The sequence below is a fragment of the Nicotiana tabacum genome, chromosome 11, assembly GCF_000715075.1.
Source record: "Nicotiana tabacum cultivar K326 chromosome 11, ASM71507v2, whole genome shotgun sequence".
Lineage (NCBI taxonomy): Eukaryota > Viridiplantae > Streptophyta > Magnoliopsida > Solanales > Solanaceae > Nicotiana > Nicotiana tabacum.
The window spans coordinates 82,876,159-82,893,103 of NC_134090.1; the positions used below are offsets into that span (position 1 = coordinate 82,876,159).

General features: G+C 40.1%; 1 protein-coding gene across 2 annotated transcripts; it reads right to left on the bottom strand.

The window, feature by feature from the left end:
- Nucleotides 1-643: 643 nt before the first annotated feature.
- On the bottom strand, nt 644-13,526 carry LOC107808798 (uncharacterized). Of its 2 annotated transcripts, none has more exons than XM_075225259.1 (2): nt 12,756-13,526; nt 644-8,247 (listed from the first exon to the last, which is right to left on the bottom strand). In XM_075225259.1, the coding sequence occupies exon 2, from the start codon at nt 8,169-8,171 to the stop codon at nt 6,804-6,806; it is 1,368 nt and encodes a 455-aa protein (XP_075081360.1). In that variant the 5' UTR covers nt 8,172-8,247; nt 12,756-13,526; the 3' UTR covers nt 644-6,803. The 2 variants fall into 2 exon arrangements, 1 of the variants encoding a protein (XP_075081360.1); XR_001653260.2 differs by lacking the exon at nt 644-8,247 and adding an exon at nt 8,584-10,290.
- Between the last annotated feature and the right edge of the window lie 3,419 nt (nt 13,527-16,945).

A 16,945-nucleotide genomic window follows, 5' to 3' on the forward strand; every position in this document is an offset into this window, starting at 1 on the left:
TTTCTCTGTAAAGTCATGAGCCTCATTCGACTTGTAGTGCCCCGAAGGGTTTTCACCAACAAACCTCTCTCATTTGTTCATCTCTTAACTCACAATCGCCTTACGATGCCCATGAGGGTTTTCACCAATTAGACTCTCTCATTTTAAATTTTCTCTCAGCTCACCATCGCCTTACGGTGCCCGTGAGGGTTTTCACCGGTAAGACTCTCTCATTTTATTCATTTTTTCTTTGTGTCCATGAACGAAGTGTTACTCATGATGTAAATCATACCTCTAACTCTCTTGTCTTGGCATCCTCAAAAATTGATCGGAAGGTCTTTCTTTGGACTGTAATATAGGCTTTTGGACAGTGTTAGAAAGAAAGGGTGGCATGAAGGCTCAAAATAATTTAAGATGAACGGGGTCAAAATTACAACTTTTGGAATCAGATATTTTCAAAACCAAAACTTCTGCCCCAGTTTCTTTAGGTCTGGGGAAATTTTGATTTTTATTTTGATGGGACCGAACCGCAAGGCTGCCTACGTATCCTTAAAAGGAATCAGGTCGAACGTAGTTCAAAAGAAAGTTGTTTGTTTTTTGTTGCTTTTCTTTTTCTTTTTCTCTTTTTTTTTTCTTTTTTTTTTCTTTTTTTCTTTGTTTCTTCTCTCCTTTTTTTTCTTTCTTTTCTCTCTCTTCTTTTGTTTTCTTTTTCCTTTTTTTTCATTTTTCTTATTTTTCATTCATTTTCATTTTTATTTTTTTCCCTTCTTTTTTCATTCTTTAATTCTGCTACTGATTCCAAAAGAGGGGTATGCAAGAAAATAAATAAGGCTCGAAAGGGATAACAAGGATAAAAGGGTTTGGGTAGCGGAACAAAATGTCTTTGTCATTTCAACTCTGAACATGACAAGTACAAAATGCAATTGAAAATAAGAAAATAACTCATACATAGTACCTCCTGACTGCATCAGAATTGATAGACATATCTACACATTTGCCTTATATGTCTGTTAAATACAAAGAACCATTGGGCAACACTCTTGTCACAACGAATGGCCCCTGCCAGTTTGGGGCGAATTTGCCTTTAGCTTCCACCTGATGAGGAAGGATCCATTTCAATACCATCTGGCCCACTTCAAATTTCCGAGGATGCACCTTTTTGTTGTATGCTCTTGCCATTCTCTTATGATACAATTGACCATGACATACTGCAGCCAATCGTTTCTCATCAATCAAACTAAACTGCTCTAGCCGGGTTTTGACCCACTCATCATCATCAATTTCAGCTTCTGCGATGATCCGAAGGGATGAAATCTCAACTTCTGTAGGTATGACTGCCTCAGTTCCATATATTACCAGATAAGGAGTTATACCTACTAAAGTGCGAACAGTAGTGCGATAACCTAGTAAGGCAAAATGCAACTTCTCATGCCACTGCCTAGAACCTTGAACCATCTTACGAAGTATCTTCTTTATGTTCTTGTTGGCAGCCTCAACAACTCCATTTGCCTTGGGGCAATACGGAGTGGAGTTCCGATGCATGATCTTGAACTGTTGGCATACCTCTTTCATCAAATGACTATTAAGATTAGCAGCATTGTCTGTGATGATCATTTTGGGAATTCCGAATCGACAAATGTTGTTTGAATGAACAAAATCCACCACTGTCTTCTTGGTCACGGACTTGAAAGTTACAGCTTCGACCCACTTGGTAAAGTAATCAATGACCACCAGAATAAACCTATGCCCGTTTAACGTTGTCGGCTCAATTGGTCTAATGACATCCATGCCCCAAGCAACAAAGGGCCAAGGTGCAGAAATTGTGTGTAACTCAGATGGGGGAGAATGAATCAAATCACTGTGTACCTGACATTGATGACATTTGCGAACAAAGCTGATGCAATCTCATTCCATGGTGAGCTAGTAATAACCTTCTCGAAGTATCTTCTTTGCCAACACATACCCATTCACATGCGGCTCGCAAACTCCAGAATGCACTTCAGCCATGATAACTGAAGCTTCTTTAGCATCTATGCACCGCAGTAGTCCTAAATCTGGAGTCCTCTTGTACAAGATTCCTCCACTCAAAAAGAATCCACTAGCCAGATGTTGAATGGTTCTCTTTTGGTCACCTGTAGCTTGTACTGGATATACCCCCGACCTGATGTATTCCTTGATATCATGGAACCAAGGTTCGCCATCGATTTCCTTTTCCACCATATTACAATAAGCATGTTGATCACGAATTTGGATATGCACGGGGTCGACATAAGCCTTGTTCGGATGATGTAACATTGATGCCAGAGTAGCCAAGGCATCAACAATCTCATTATGAATCCTGGGAATATGTCTAAATTCAACCGACCTGAATCGTTGACAAAGATCATGTATACACTATCGGTATGGTATAAGCTTCAAATCTTGAGTCTCCCATTCTCCTTGAATCTGGTGAACCAACAAATCTGAATCTCCCAGAACAAGTATTTCCTGGACTCCCATGTCTATAGCTAACCTCAAACCCAGAATGCATGCTTCGTACTCAGCCATGTTGTTGGTGCAATAAAATCGAAGCTGGGATGTTACAGGGTAGTGTTGCCTTGTATCAGAGATAAGTACAGCCCCTATTCTGACACCTTTCATGTTAGCAGCTCTATTGAAGAAGAGTTTCCAACCTGGATTTTCATCATGGTCAACCTCGTGAACACACATGACCTCTTCATTAGGAAAATAAGTCTTCAGTGGCTTATATTCATCATCCACCGGATTCTCGGCCAAGTGGTTGGCCAAGGCTTGGGCTTTCATCGCGGTCCGAGTCACATAGATGATGTCAACCTCTGTAAGTAAAATCTGCCACTTTGCCAGTCTTCCCGTGGGCATAGGCTTCTAAAAGATATACTTTAGAGGATCCATGCGAGAAATGAGGTAAGTAGTGTAGGACGACAGATAATGCTTCAACTTTTGTGCCACCCAAGTCAGGGCGCAACATGTCCTCTCAAGTAGAGTGCACTTAACCTCATAGGGAGTGAACTTCTTACTGAGATAATAGATTGCTTGCTCCTTATTTCCCGTGATGTCATGTTGACCCAATACACAACCAAAATAATTATCCAAGATTGTCAAATAGAGAATTAAGGGTCTCTCATGCTCTGGTGGGACCAGCACAGGTGGGTTTGATAGGTACCTCTTAATCTTATCAAATGCTTCTTGACACTCGTCAGTCCACTTGACTGCAGCATTCTTCTTCAATAGCTTAAAAATGGGTTCACAAGTTATCGTGATTTGAGCAATGAACCTGATGATATAATTTAACCTTCCAGTTTTGTTCTTGGGTGGTGGTAGCTCTTGAATAGCTTTGATCTTTGACGGATCCAGCTCAATACCACGTCGACTGACCACGAATCCCAACAGTTTCCCAGACAGGACACCAAATGCACATTTTGCTGGATTGAGCTTGAGGTTATACCTGCGGAGCCTTTGGAAAAACTTCCTCAAGTCCTTGACATGGTCAGACTACTTCTTTGACTTTATGATCACATCATCTACATAAACCTCGATCTCCTTGTGTATCATGTCGTGAAATATGGTGGCCATCGCCCTCATATATGTTGCCCCAGCATTCTTCATACCAAATGGCATTACCCGATAGCAATATGTCCCCCATGACGTGATGAATGTTGTCTTTTCTGCATCTTTCTCATCCATCAAGATCTGGTGATATCCCATGTAACAATCCATAAAAGACCCAATCTCATGCTTGACACAATTATTGATCAGAATGTGAATGTTCGGCAATGGAAAATCATCCTTTGGACTTGCTTTGTTAAGATCACAGTAATCAACACAGACCCTGGTCTTACCATCATTTTTTGGTACTAGCACAATATTAGCTAACCAAGTGGGATATCGCGTGACCCGAATGACCTTTGCAGTAAGCTGCTTTGTGATTTCTTCTTTGATCTTCACACTCATATCAGTCTTGAACTTTCACAACTTTTGCTTGAGAAGAGGGAATGCTGGATCAGTTGGCAATTTATGAACTACCAGATCAGTGGTCAGGCTTGGAATATCGTCATATGACCATGCAAAAACATCTTTGTAATCAAACAATGTTTCGATTATTTCCTCCTTAACTTGCGGTTCTAAATGCACACTTATCTTGGTTTCTCTGACATCATCCTGGTCCCCAAAATTGATTGCTTCAGCTTCACTCAAATTAGGCTTTGGTTTTTCTTCAAATTGTTTTAGCTCTTTATTGATTTCCTTAAATGCTGCTTCTTCATCATATTCTATTTCATCATCATATTCTACTTCTTGGATTATTATTTCAGAATTAGATTGGCTTTTAAGACTCGGCTAAAAATTCTTCATGCATGTCATATCATTGCAACCAACATAAAAAGAATTGTACAAAAGAAAAAAGAACAAAATAAAACACTATTAGGAATAACGGAAATCGGGAGATTGCATTTCATTGAAAATAAAAGGATAGAAAGGTTTGAACATCAAAACAAGCTAAAACTAAAAATCTGGATTACAACCATGGAATAAGTCAGATAATAGAAAGGAAAACAAAGCAAACTACCAAAACTCCTTCCTGGTGGAGAGAGGAGTAGTTTCCCAATTGCTAAGCTTCACGTTTGGGCCAACGAGCTGCACATCTGCTTTACTAGAGCCTTCACCAACTTCTACCATATTGACCTCATTGAACAGACTTTGGAACCTCTTAATCAGCTCTTCATCAACGTCGACCACATATTTTGGGATTGAGGAGGTTGGAGGTTTTTCGGCCCCTAACTTGACAAAAGACTTAGAGATGTGCGCGATAGGCTTGGGGAGTGACCATACCTTCTGTTTCATATTTTTAACTCTTTTCGCGTCCTTCTCTGTGGGCATGAATCCCAGACCAAATGTACCCAGATTCCCATTGTGGCGCACTGGATGCACAATACCCTCCAGAGATGAGCCCAGACCCTTTCCTGACACAAAAATATTCTTCAACATTTCATTCGCTACCATGACAGACGCGGAGGATAGCTTATGACCCGAAATGCATTTTCCTTCAGGAATCTTCTCAACAGACACTATTTCGAAAGTTTGATAGACCCAAGGTCCCTTATCATCTTCAACTTTGATAAACGGAACAATTGTGTCATTACAAGCTGACAGGTCCTCATCATAGTGCACAACTGTTTCCTGCATGTCCCATTCGAACTTCACCATTTTGAGGAGAGAAGACGAGACCGCCTTAGTAGCATGTATCCAGGGCCTGCCCAACAACAAATTGTAGGAGACAGCCACAACTAATACTAGGAATTCCATGGTGAACTCAACTGGCCCTATCGACAATTCGAGCATTATATCTCCGACAGAATCTTTACCTCCCCCATCAAAGCCTCGAACACACACACTATTCAAGTGGATTCTATCGGTGCCAATCTTCAATTTTTGCAGAGTAGACAGGGGACAAATATTTGCACTAGAGCCATTGTCAACCAAAACCCTTGAGACAACAGAATCTTCGCACTTCACTGTGAGATAAAGAGCTCGGTTGTGTCTGTACCCTCCATAGGAAGTTTATCATCTGAGAAAGTGATCCTGTTTACTTCGAAGATCTTTCTAGCTATCTTTTCCAAGTGATTCGCTGTGATCTTATCAGGAACATGTGCCTCATTCAAAATCTTCATCAAGACCCTACGATGTTCATCTGAATGTATCAGCAAAGACAAAAGAGAAATCTAAGCTGGTGTTTTCCTTAACTACTCTACAATGGAATAATCCTGCACTTTCATCTTTTTCAGGAACTTCTCAGCCTCTTCCTCGGTGACCAATTTCTTTACTGGCATTTGGCTATCCTTGAATGGCATTTGGCTTTCCTTAATTCTTCTGGGGTGAAACATCTCCCAGAACGAGTCAATCCTCCAGTTTCATTGACTTCTTCCTCTATTTCTTTTCCTTTGTATGTTACTATCACTTGTTTGTAATTCCATGGAACAACCTTGGCATCAACCACTGGCAACTGGGTTACTAGTTTAATGATAATAGGGGTAATAAGAGCCCCCTTCACAACTATGACAGACTTACTTGGAATCCCTAGCACTACCACTTTTGAGCTTTCAGGACTTGCCCAATATCTTTTGAAGGCCCTTTCACGACCAACACTGGTGGCTTCAAATTGAGCGAGCTCGGCTTTTCTGTCTCCTCTTCAACTGTCAAGGGCTTTGCTTTGGTAGAGTCTGGAGCTTTTACCAAATTACTTTCACTAGCTCGAATCATCATGACGGACTTAGAAAACTTCTTTGGCTCCCCATCCTTGTGAACTATTTCAATCATATGTGTCTCTTCATGGGCTAGCAAAGGGTTTTGGTTGATGTTCGGCGCGTATGGGCTTTGGATTAAAATTTGGTTTGTATCAATGAGCTTCTGGATGACCCTTTTCAAATGCCAGCACTTCTCTAAGTCATGCCCTGGAGCATCAGAACAATAGGTGCATCTTAGGGAATAATCGAGGTTCTTGGGAGGGGGATTTGGTATCTTTGACTCAATCGGCCTCAAGACGTCCAACTACCTTAACCTTTGAAACAGACTAGCATATGACTCTCCAAGCGGGGTAAAGGTTTATTTTCGCTGCTGCCTCTCTCTTCTATACTCCAGCTTTGGTCGAAAATTTGAACCATTGGGGTTTTGGTAGGGTTGTAGAGGTGGATAGGTATTTTGTGGAGCTGGGTAGGTATTCTGTGGGATTGGGGCACGCCATTGTGGGTAAGGAGGGGTTGATCATATGACTGTGCATGATGAACAAGGTATTAGGATGGCCTAGCTGAGTATTAGGGGTTTTGCGGGGAAAAGTAATGTTGGGGTAGATTATATGGAGCTTGGGCGTAGGTTTGAGGTCGGGGTTGAGGATAGGTGTACTGGTAAGGTGAACCCCTTTGTCCATGCCATGGTCCAGAGACAACCATGACAGCATCGTCCTTCTTCTTCTTGCCTAGCAAACTTCCGGTACCACTTTGGATTGCCTGGGTGGTTGCTTTTATAGAAGAATAGCTCATGATCTTGCTTGCCTTGAGCCTCTCTTCCACCATTTCTCCCAGATTTACCACATTATTGAAAGACTTACCAATGGCCGAGATCAAATGGCCATAGTAAGTGGACTCCGGGGCTTGAAAAAAGTATTCAACCATCTCGTCTTCTTCCATCGGAGGATTGACTCGTGCAGCTTGCTCCCTCAATCGGAACCCATATTCTCTAAAGCTTTCACTGGGTTTCTTTTCCACCTTGGTCAGAGATAGGCGGTCTGGAACAATGTCTATATTGTACTGAAAGTGCCGAGCGAAGGCCTGAGCCATATCATCCCAGGTGTACCACCAGTTGGTGTCCTGGCGGGTGTAGCATTCTAAAGTTTCCCCACTCAGACTTTGGCTGAAGTATGCTATCAGTAATTCGTCTTTTCCCCCGGCACCTCTCATTTTACTGCAATAACCCCTCAGATGAGCTACATGATTCACATGTCCGTCATACAAATTAAACTTGGGCATCTTGAACCCGGCAGGCAGTTGGACATCGGGGAACAAACACAAATCCTTATAGGCCACACTCACCTGATTTCCCAACCCTTGCATATTTCTCAATGATTGCTCCAGACTCTTTACCTTTCTAAACTTCTCCTTTTGCTCTGTGTTCTTGGGTGGTTTGTCAGTTTCAACATGAGGCTCAAAGTGGGGAGTGTAGGAGTAAGGATATGGGACTTTGAATGTGGGTTCCGGGGCATAATATTGGGTATCTGGAGCTAGGAATGCAGGCTCACTAGAGGATCGGTGGAGGGTAGCTTGTGGAGGGGGTACGAAAATAGGAGTAGATGTCGGAGCATGGTACGAGGTTGTTTTGGCTGGTGGAGCCTGAAAAGTTTGGGCCGAGGTGCCGGGGTGGTAGTGGTAAGGGTTAAATCCCGGTGCGTGTTGTGGGGAAAGATCAATGGTATTGGGCATCTGGGATTGGGAGAGTGGTGGAATGGAAGCAGGGTTTTCTGTGTAGTTGGTAGGGAACGAGTGTAGAGGGTGTCCCTTAATCCAGGCTTGATACATTTCCGTCATCTGATGCTTCAACCTTCGGACCTCCTCTTGTAGTTCCGATTCTGACTCAACAATCTCCCTTGGTGGGTCTATAGCTCCAGTGTCTGTTTCCTTGCTAGCCATGACTATTTGACGCTTTGATCGGGTGTTGTATGGATGACTTGCTAGGATGCCAACAAACTAACCACCTTCCTGAAAACTGAAAAAAATAACAGAGGACAACAACACAAAACCACCATGTTAGTGTTAAGGCATTTATCAAATAATAATATCGCATTACGTGCAATGCACCTAGCAACAATTAACGGTTCTAAAATGGCTTTGAGGGTCGCAGGGTCATATGGCATCATCCCAATTTGCTCATTTCAATCCTTCCTTCTCTTTCTTTTATTGCACATCATTTTCTTCCCACTCTTTCTCTCTTTTTTTTCCTTTTTTTTGAACCAAAATGATTTGATCGAACCCGATGTAGGTTGCCTACGTATCATGTCCCTCATGAATCAACCAAGTGTAGTTCTGGAAGAGTGATGGAAAATAAACAAAAAATAAAATATTTTTGGGATTTTTCATTTAAAAACTTTTCGATATTAAAATACAATGGGAAGTACGATAATGAAAAACCTGACAGACTCAACAACACTACGACAAACTCTGACATTACCTAATGGATTCATTACTCCCAGACAAGACACGAAAGTAAAAGATGACATAAGACGATCTTAAAACACCTAAATAGAATGACTCCTCAAGCTGCTCCTGAATGTGACGGTCCTGACTGGGATGGTCCTGGGCTGTCCGTCATGCTCAAACTCTGTAACATGCCTCGTAAAGAAACATCGATGCTGGGAACCCTGGCGTGTGACCCCGCATCCTGAAGGCCGACCCTAAACAAATACTGGCCATGTTGCTCCACATTTGCTGCCAATCCCGCTAACTGAGACTTGATCGACTCAAGCTTATTCCAAGGATCTTGGTCCGATGCCTCCTCAAAATCATCTGTCTAAACTGCCCGACCCCTAAGTTGTGCTAGCAATGGGGTGCTGACCCCTGGTGGGATGGACTGTAACCAAATCAGGTACTCCTGAGTACACTCGGGCCTGCCAACGTCCTTTACTAATGTATTTTTCTTCATCCTCTTTTGCATTGTTCCAGTATTGCACGTACTTGATTTCGTCAGTCGCCTTTTTGCTAAAATTCATGATGTGCCTCTGAAGATTCATTGTTGGAGGCTCCTCTTGTCTTCTTCCCAACTGTCGCATTACCCTAATGGGAGTGTACGACCTGACACACTTAAGTCCTATCAGCATTAGGAAAGGCTGCATAAGGCATCCTACCAAGATATCATCTAAAGGTAGCCAAAGGTAAGCCCACAAAATATTTCCATTTGTCCTCAAACCAAGGAACTCAATCCAAGCTGTGACGCCTATTGGGTATGTAAACGTAGGAGATTTCATCCTACGCTCGATGCATACCACCCGATCCCTCAAGGTACAGTCGATGGGACAAAGTAAGGAAGCGATGTGCAAATGCTCCACCATCCACAATTATAGCAAAAGGTTACTTCCCTCAAAATACCTGACACCTCCCCTAACCTCACTCAGGGCTCATTACAACTCTGCTAAGATCATCGACACAACGGTAACAGTTTTGCGCTGCTTCTCATGAAATAGTGCCATTACCACTGACTGCAAACGAGTGCTAATGTGCCTCTCATCTAATAGAAAAACCAATAATCCAAACAAAGCAAGGCTGAAAGCTTCGAGGCGACGTCTTTGCCACTTTGCCTTGGTTGTGCAGAACTCATCCCAAAAAACGTCAAAACTATCCTGTGGTCCAAATCTAGCAAACAAATAATACAAGGATATCCATGACTACTCGAGGCATTTTAAATGCTTGTTTTCTTTCAGGCCTAGGTCGCTGAGGAATTTGGTCCTAGAATGGTCTCGGGGAAGTATCATGTCCTTGCCTATATAGCTTAAACAAGTTAGACCAGACATTTCTGCCAAGGTAGGGGTCATCTCACACTCTCCAAATCTGAAAACCAAATTTTGCGGATCCCAATAAGTCAGCATCGCCTCCACTAAGTCTGGGCGAGGTGTGATATCAAGAAGGGAAGTGAGGGTGCCCAATTTTTGCATTAACTCATGCTGCTCTAACAATGAAAACATTTTCCACCACTTGATCAATTTCCTAGGAATCTTTACCACCATCAGCACTTTGGATAGAATCAGCGGGTCCATACCTGAATGAGAAGAACATGGTTAGCGACTCGGAACACTATGTGACACCACAACATTTCCTAGTGGACACATGCAAGACACGATTTGGCTATATTTTACAAAATGGCCTAAGTGGCTGGAAGTGGCTATTAGTGCAAACTTGACAAAGTTGACCCCTAATGCATGAAAAATACTCCATTTAAAGCTTACATGACTCCAACATCCCAACAATCATGGCCTTAAAAATTACTTTGCGGAAATGGCCCATTTTGCAAAAAACAGCCGATATGGCCAAATGTGGCTAGGGACACGAACACGACAAGGATGGACCTTAAAGTGATATGACAACGAGTTATGGCCTCAAGATACTAAGACATAGGTGATTGAAATACTTTTGCAAAAATAACCACATTTTGCAATAATGGCCAATGCGTCCAAAAAGTGGCTAGACACGCAAATTTAACATGAATGGACCTTAGAATTGAGAGGACTTGTTATTGTAGACTCAGGGCTCTAAGACAGGAGATAACAAACTACTTTGAGAAAATAATCCTATTTTTGCAAAAAACGGCCGATGTGGCCAAATATGGCTATACATGCAAGATTTGGCTACTACCCCGGAAGCCAATAACCTAAAACTTACTAGGAAGACCAGACTTTATTTAAGTTGCCTACGTATCACGTCTCGAAAGACGAGAATCAGGTTCGCATAGTTCGGGAAGATTGGACATGGGAGAAAGCCTTTAAAAAATGCAACTAATTTGGAAAAACCATATTTTTGTCCCTTTGAGAAATGATGGAAAATGTAAAATCTTTTTGGATTTGCTTTTTTTTTTTGGAAAATAATGGGAAAGTGTAAAATCTTTTTGGATTTTTCATTTTCATTTTTTTTGGTTTTTCTTGAAAAAGTTGTGAAAGAAAAATATAATCGGGCCCTACTTGCTTCATTTTCACCCTTCTTTCCAAAACATTGGTCCGCCAAATAACCTTTCTACCCTCACAAATGCAACATTTAGCACATAGGATGATTAAATGTCATTTTGGGCCACGTGCCCATTTTTGACATAATTTGGATAGGCCTCCTACGACGGGACACGGTACCTGGGACCGAGCCCTGCTAGGTTTAAATGACATGATGCAAATAAGAGTGACCTAAAGGCTGACCTAAGTTTGGGGTGCACTAACAAGGCAATTCGGGGGAGCGTATGGTCGATGATGGTTGCTCAAGGTTTCCACCCACTCCATACGTCTGACGGCCCCCCTCCTAAAATAAGGGTGACTCAACGAAGAGTTCATGTACGCAATGCGTACTTTGAGACTTGTTGCAGAAAGAATTGATCGGGTAATGCATATAATGACAGTTATAAAGCAGTAACACATAAAGAAAAAACTGTAAACACATAAAACAACTAGTAAATAAAGCGACATAAACAAAATAAATCAAATAAAGCAAATAAAACACATAAAAACCTCAACCGAATATTCTAAAAAAGCCAACAAGATCAAGTACTAGTTCGAACCCGCAGGTCGCCAGAGATGTCACACCCCTTTTTTTAACCAAACCTCACGTAACCCTCTTGAAATGAAATAATCAAACGAGAATAAAGACAAAATAATCCAACGGTCAAAATTACTAAAGAAAACATTGAAATGAAATAAGAAACTTGAAAAAACCATTAGCCAAGGAATCAAACAGAACCATTTTTTTGTGCTTCAAGGAATTTTGCAGTGCCCTCTTGAATTCATCAAGACTTTGTGAGCTAGAGTAGTAACCTAAGAGAAATCTTCTTCAGTTGATTTTAAAAGAATAATTAACAAAACTACCATTTGTTTTGGAGGAATTAACAGTATAGTTTAAACAATTAGGCATAGCATTGAGAAATTTTTGAGACAGCAAGAAAGCCAAAAATGAGAGTAGAATGGAAGCCAAAAATCTTCTTCAGATTTTACACTAACTAATTAATTGTAGTAAAGGAGGAATCAATGGCAAACGAAACTAAACACAAACTCCAGGCCAAGTGCGACAATTCCCTACCCAGAAGAAATAATATGAGCTTAAAAGGTTTAACACAAGAAGCATATTAGAGATTCAGACATTAGTTTCAAAACAGGAGACTTCAAGTAATAAAATGAACCCGTAACAAAACTTGGAGCCATTCATTTCTGCCGAAGGACTTGATTAAAACGATAAATTAGGATAGTGACGACAAGACCTTAGTTCTATTTCTTTCAGATCCTAACATATTGTTGTGCTACAGATTTACAACTTGAATTAATTAAACCACTTCAAAGATAGAATAAGTAGCAAACAGAACCAATAGAGTAAAGAAGATATGCCAAAATCAATGAAAACGACAGAATTCACGACAAAAATCACATCACAAATCACATAAACCAGCTCATGAACATTCTCAACATAACGAAATCTCAGCAATGAGCACATTTCGATCAATGACGGAACAAATTAAGAGGGAGTAAAGAGATGAACCTGAAATTAAACCTTTCTTTTGATAATAGAAGTGAGGTCGATTACAAGGCTTAGAATCCAAAATCCCAGCAAAATAGTAGTGATTCCGCGAACCAGTAGCAGTACTTGAACGGCGATCCGACCTCGCTCAGCTAAACTCCATTTTTTGAATCTCAAAACCCAAAATTGAACGGGAGGAAACCGAAATGCCTTTTTTTTATAAATATTTTTTGATTATCAAAACGAAACAGAACTTCTCTCTTTTGTCTATGAATGAACTGAAAATTAGAAGAAGAGAAAGACTCAAAATCAAAACCAAAACCCTAGCTTTTTCCCAAAAAATCCCCCTCAAGACTGTTCGAAAATCCCCTATTTATAGGAAGCCTAGAAGCTTCACCTTGCTTCTCCTCCAGAGATTCGAAAATTATCTCCCTTTTCTTAAATCTGAAAATCCACCTTGTTTTCTCCCCTTTTTGAACAATTTTTGGGATAAATGGAAGGATAGGATTTAAGGTACTTAAATCCTACGTCCGCAATTAATCCAAAATCTGTCCATGAGAAAAATCAAACATGTTTTGGATGGTAATGATGAGAGTCGTACGGGTAGGTGACGTAGAAGAAGGAGAAGATGAGAGAGGGGGGACCATGGGGGACCAGAGAGTGAACGCGTCGCCGGATTATGCCTTTTCCGGCGACTTTGGCGGCGGGCAGAGGGGTGGTGCGGCTAGGTGAATTTTGTAGGGTTAGGGTTAGGGTTAGGTGTAAAATGTTATAAGGGTATTTTTATATGGCTTGAATAATTAATTATAGACATTGGATGGGAAGTAGTTGAAAGGCTAAGATTTAAAGATTTTTGGGGCGGTCAAGAATGGATCCGGTGGGTCAACCGGGTAAGGGAGTGGGCTGGGCGGATTTGGGGGTAATTTTGGGGCAATTGGGCTCAAATTTAGTGGGTTCTAACTCTTTTAAGTCCAATAATTAGAGACTTGAACTTTTCTTTTAAAAAAATAATTTAAAATTAATTCTAATTAATTAAAGCTAAGTATATCATACTATGAAACTATATTTTTTTAATATATATTTTTTATATATAAATTATTATATTCAAAATAAAAGTGAAAATCATGGTAAAAACAAAAAGTATTTTGCTATAAAATACTAATGGCCTTAAGTTAAAAATAAGAAAATATATAATGAAACTATTTTTTGTATTTTTTCTCAATTTTTGTGCCTTTAAAAATAGAATTAAAATTAATAGTAAAGTAAAATCCTATAGAAATAAACCCAAATAAATATCCTAAAAATACTAGGACTATTAAAGGTAATTCTAATGCGCGAGTCAAAAATTACATATCTAAAGTCTCCGGTGCCACTGTGCTTGGGTTTTTTTTGTTGACTTTGTAGCTGAGCAATAACCATTTGTTGTGCTTGCAACATTTCAAAAATGACTTGGAAGTTGACTCTTCCTTCTTCCACTCCTCATGCTCCTTGGCCTCTGGCCTGGTCTTCCCTACATCCATTCTTTACGGGGTCTGTGCCTGCTTCCGTGTTTAGTACGTTGTGGGAGCTGATATCAACTGGCTCCATGTTTGGTACTTCCTTAGGGTTTACAAGTGGTACACCCAGCCCTATGCCGCTATTTTCTCCCAGTTCTTCACTGTTGTGAAGAGGTGTATTTTGTGTGCTACACATGATTAAGCCTGAAATCAAAGAATTTTTGACAAGAAAAAGTGTGAAGAGTAACGTGTGTTATCAGAGAACTAGCACCAAAACAATCACTATTACATGGCGGGCGCCAAACTGTTTACCTTGAAAATGGTAACTATAATTATATTTGATTTTGTGGTTCTAAAAATACGTGATTTATCTTAACGCTAGTTGTTAGGCAATAGATGCTAAGCGTGATTAAAGAAAATAAGAAATGCAAACCAATAGGATTATAATGCTGGGCCTCGAGCTGGCTGGAGTAGGGCCTCGAGGTCTAGACGGGCTAATAGCGATAAGCGATCGATGGAGGATCAATGATAATCAGGGCCTCAAAGACGGCCTTTTGTGGTCAATGATGAGCAATAAGTGAAGAGCAATAATGAATAATGAACGAGCAATGAAAGCATAAGCAATAAATTTGAAGAACAATTGTGTTAGCAAAGAACAAAGAATATTGTATTGTATTCAATATGTTGTGTAATAAATCTCAATCATTACAAGATAACAAGGGTCCCCTTTATATATGAGGGGAAATCCCAACATAGTACATGTATAATAAAGACGAGGAAATGCTACTAGTAAAACTGTATAATAACTTAGTACAGACTTGTACTATTCTTGCAGACCTGGTCAGCTCTAACCACGTGTCTTTGGGAGCTTTCCCTCCTTTCCATGACGGTCATCGATTTGTGTTGTTCCGAAATTGACCTCCGATGCGCTCCCTCGAGGGAAGCACCTTGGGGGCATACTCCAAGTTCTCCTTCGAGCTCCTAGAGGATGGGCATGAAATGCTATGATAACCTCGAAGTTGAACTCTTCTGATTTTGGCCGTATACAGGGGTCTTTCTAAAGAAACCTCGATATTTCTCTAGAACCTTCCTACAAGTACTAGCCTCTTTCCTATGTAAGCTTTTCATATGGTAAAAATATATACCAAGTGACATCTACGTGGCATGATGATGTGGTGAGTCATGACATTATACACCAAATAGCCTACACATATCAACAAAGCAAGCATTTACCAAATTAACCATTTCTATCGGTGGCTTCGTTTTCCGGCGACTAACAATTTCCAGTAACAACTCCTTCAAATTTGAGGGGGGAAATGGACTCCCCAAAAGAGGAAGCTGGTGACAACTACCTGAAAAGAATTTATTAACTATATACTCGAGAAAATAAGAAGGATTTAAAAATAGAGGAAATAAATCATCCATGTTATAAAATAAAAATAATGTAGTAAAATGTAAACAAGAAGAGATAGAGAGAATGAAGAAGTGTTTTCTTCTTTCACTTTGGTGTAATTTTTCATTGCAATTACATGACCTTTTATAGGCATAAAAAGTAAAGATGATGGACATAAAATAGGAAATTTAATCTTTAAGTTATTCACAACATGGGCATCCAATGTATCATCCAATGTAGTATCCAATGTAGTATCCAAAGTAGTATCCAATGTACAAACTATTCATAACACTCCCCCTTGGATGCCCATGTAACATAATGTGCCTCATTAAAAACTTACAAAAAAATATTGGGATGTACATAGTTATTTATAATATGCATTTCTTGCTGCCTCATTAAAAACCTTACCAGGAAAACCCAGTGGGACAAAACCTTGGTTAAGGAAAAGAGTGCAGCGTGTAGTTACTCCCCTCTGATGAAAAATCACTTAATGTCTCGAAGACGACGCATTCCAATCTTATATATCAGCTTTTCAAATATTGAGGTTGGTAATGCCTTAGTGAACAGATCAGCCAATTATCACTTGAACGAACTTGTTGTACATCTATTTCACCATTCTTCTGAAGATCATGAGTGAAAAGGAATTTCGGTGAAATGTGTTTTGTTCTATCTCCTTTGATATATCCTCCTTTCAATTGAGCTATGCATGCAACATTGTCTTCATACAATATTGTTGGAATATTCTCTTTCGAAGAAAGACCACATGTTTGCTGAATGTGTTGAGTTATAGATCTTAACCAAACACATTCTCGACTTGCTTCGTGAATGGCTATTATATCTGCATGATTTGAAGAAGTAGCAACCATAGTTTGTTTTGTCGAATGCCATGATATGGATGTACCTCCACTTGTAAATAAATATCCTGTCTGAGATCGACCTTTGTATGGATCAGACAAATATCATGCATCTGCATAACCAATCAATGATGGCTTGGATTCATTTGAATAAAATAAACCCATATCAATGGTCCCTTGGAGGTATCTGAATATATATTTAATACCATTCCAGTGTCTTTGTGTTGGCGAAGTACTAAATCTTGTCAATAAGCTTACTGAGAAAGCTATATCTGGTCGGGAATTATTGGCAAGATACATTAATGCCCCAATTACACTAAGATATGGTACTTCGGCACCAAGAAGCTCTTCATCATTTTCATGAGGTCGAAATGGATCTTTCTTTATATCGAGTGATCTCACAACCATCAGGGTACTCAATGGATGTGCTTTATCCATATAGAATCGCTTTAAAATCTTTTCGGTGTA

Coding starts and splice junctions, on each gene's coding strand:
- LOC107808798 (XM_075225259.1), bottom strand. CDS start 8,171: ATGGCTAGCAAGGAAACAGACACTGGAGCTATAGACCCACCAAGGGAG.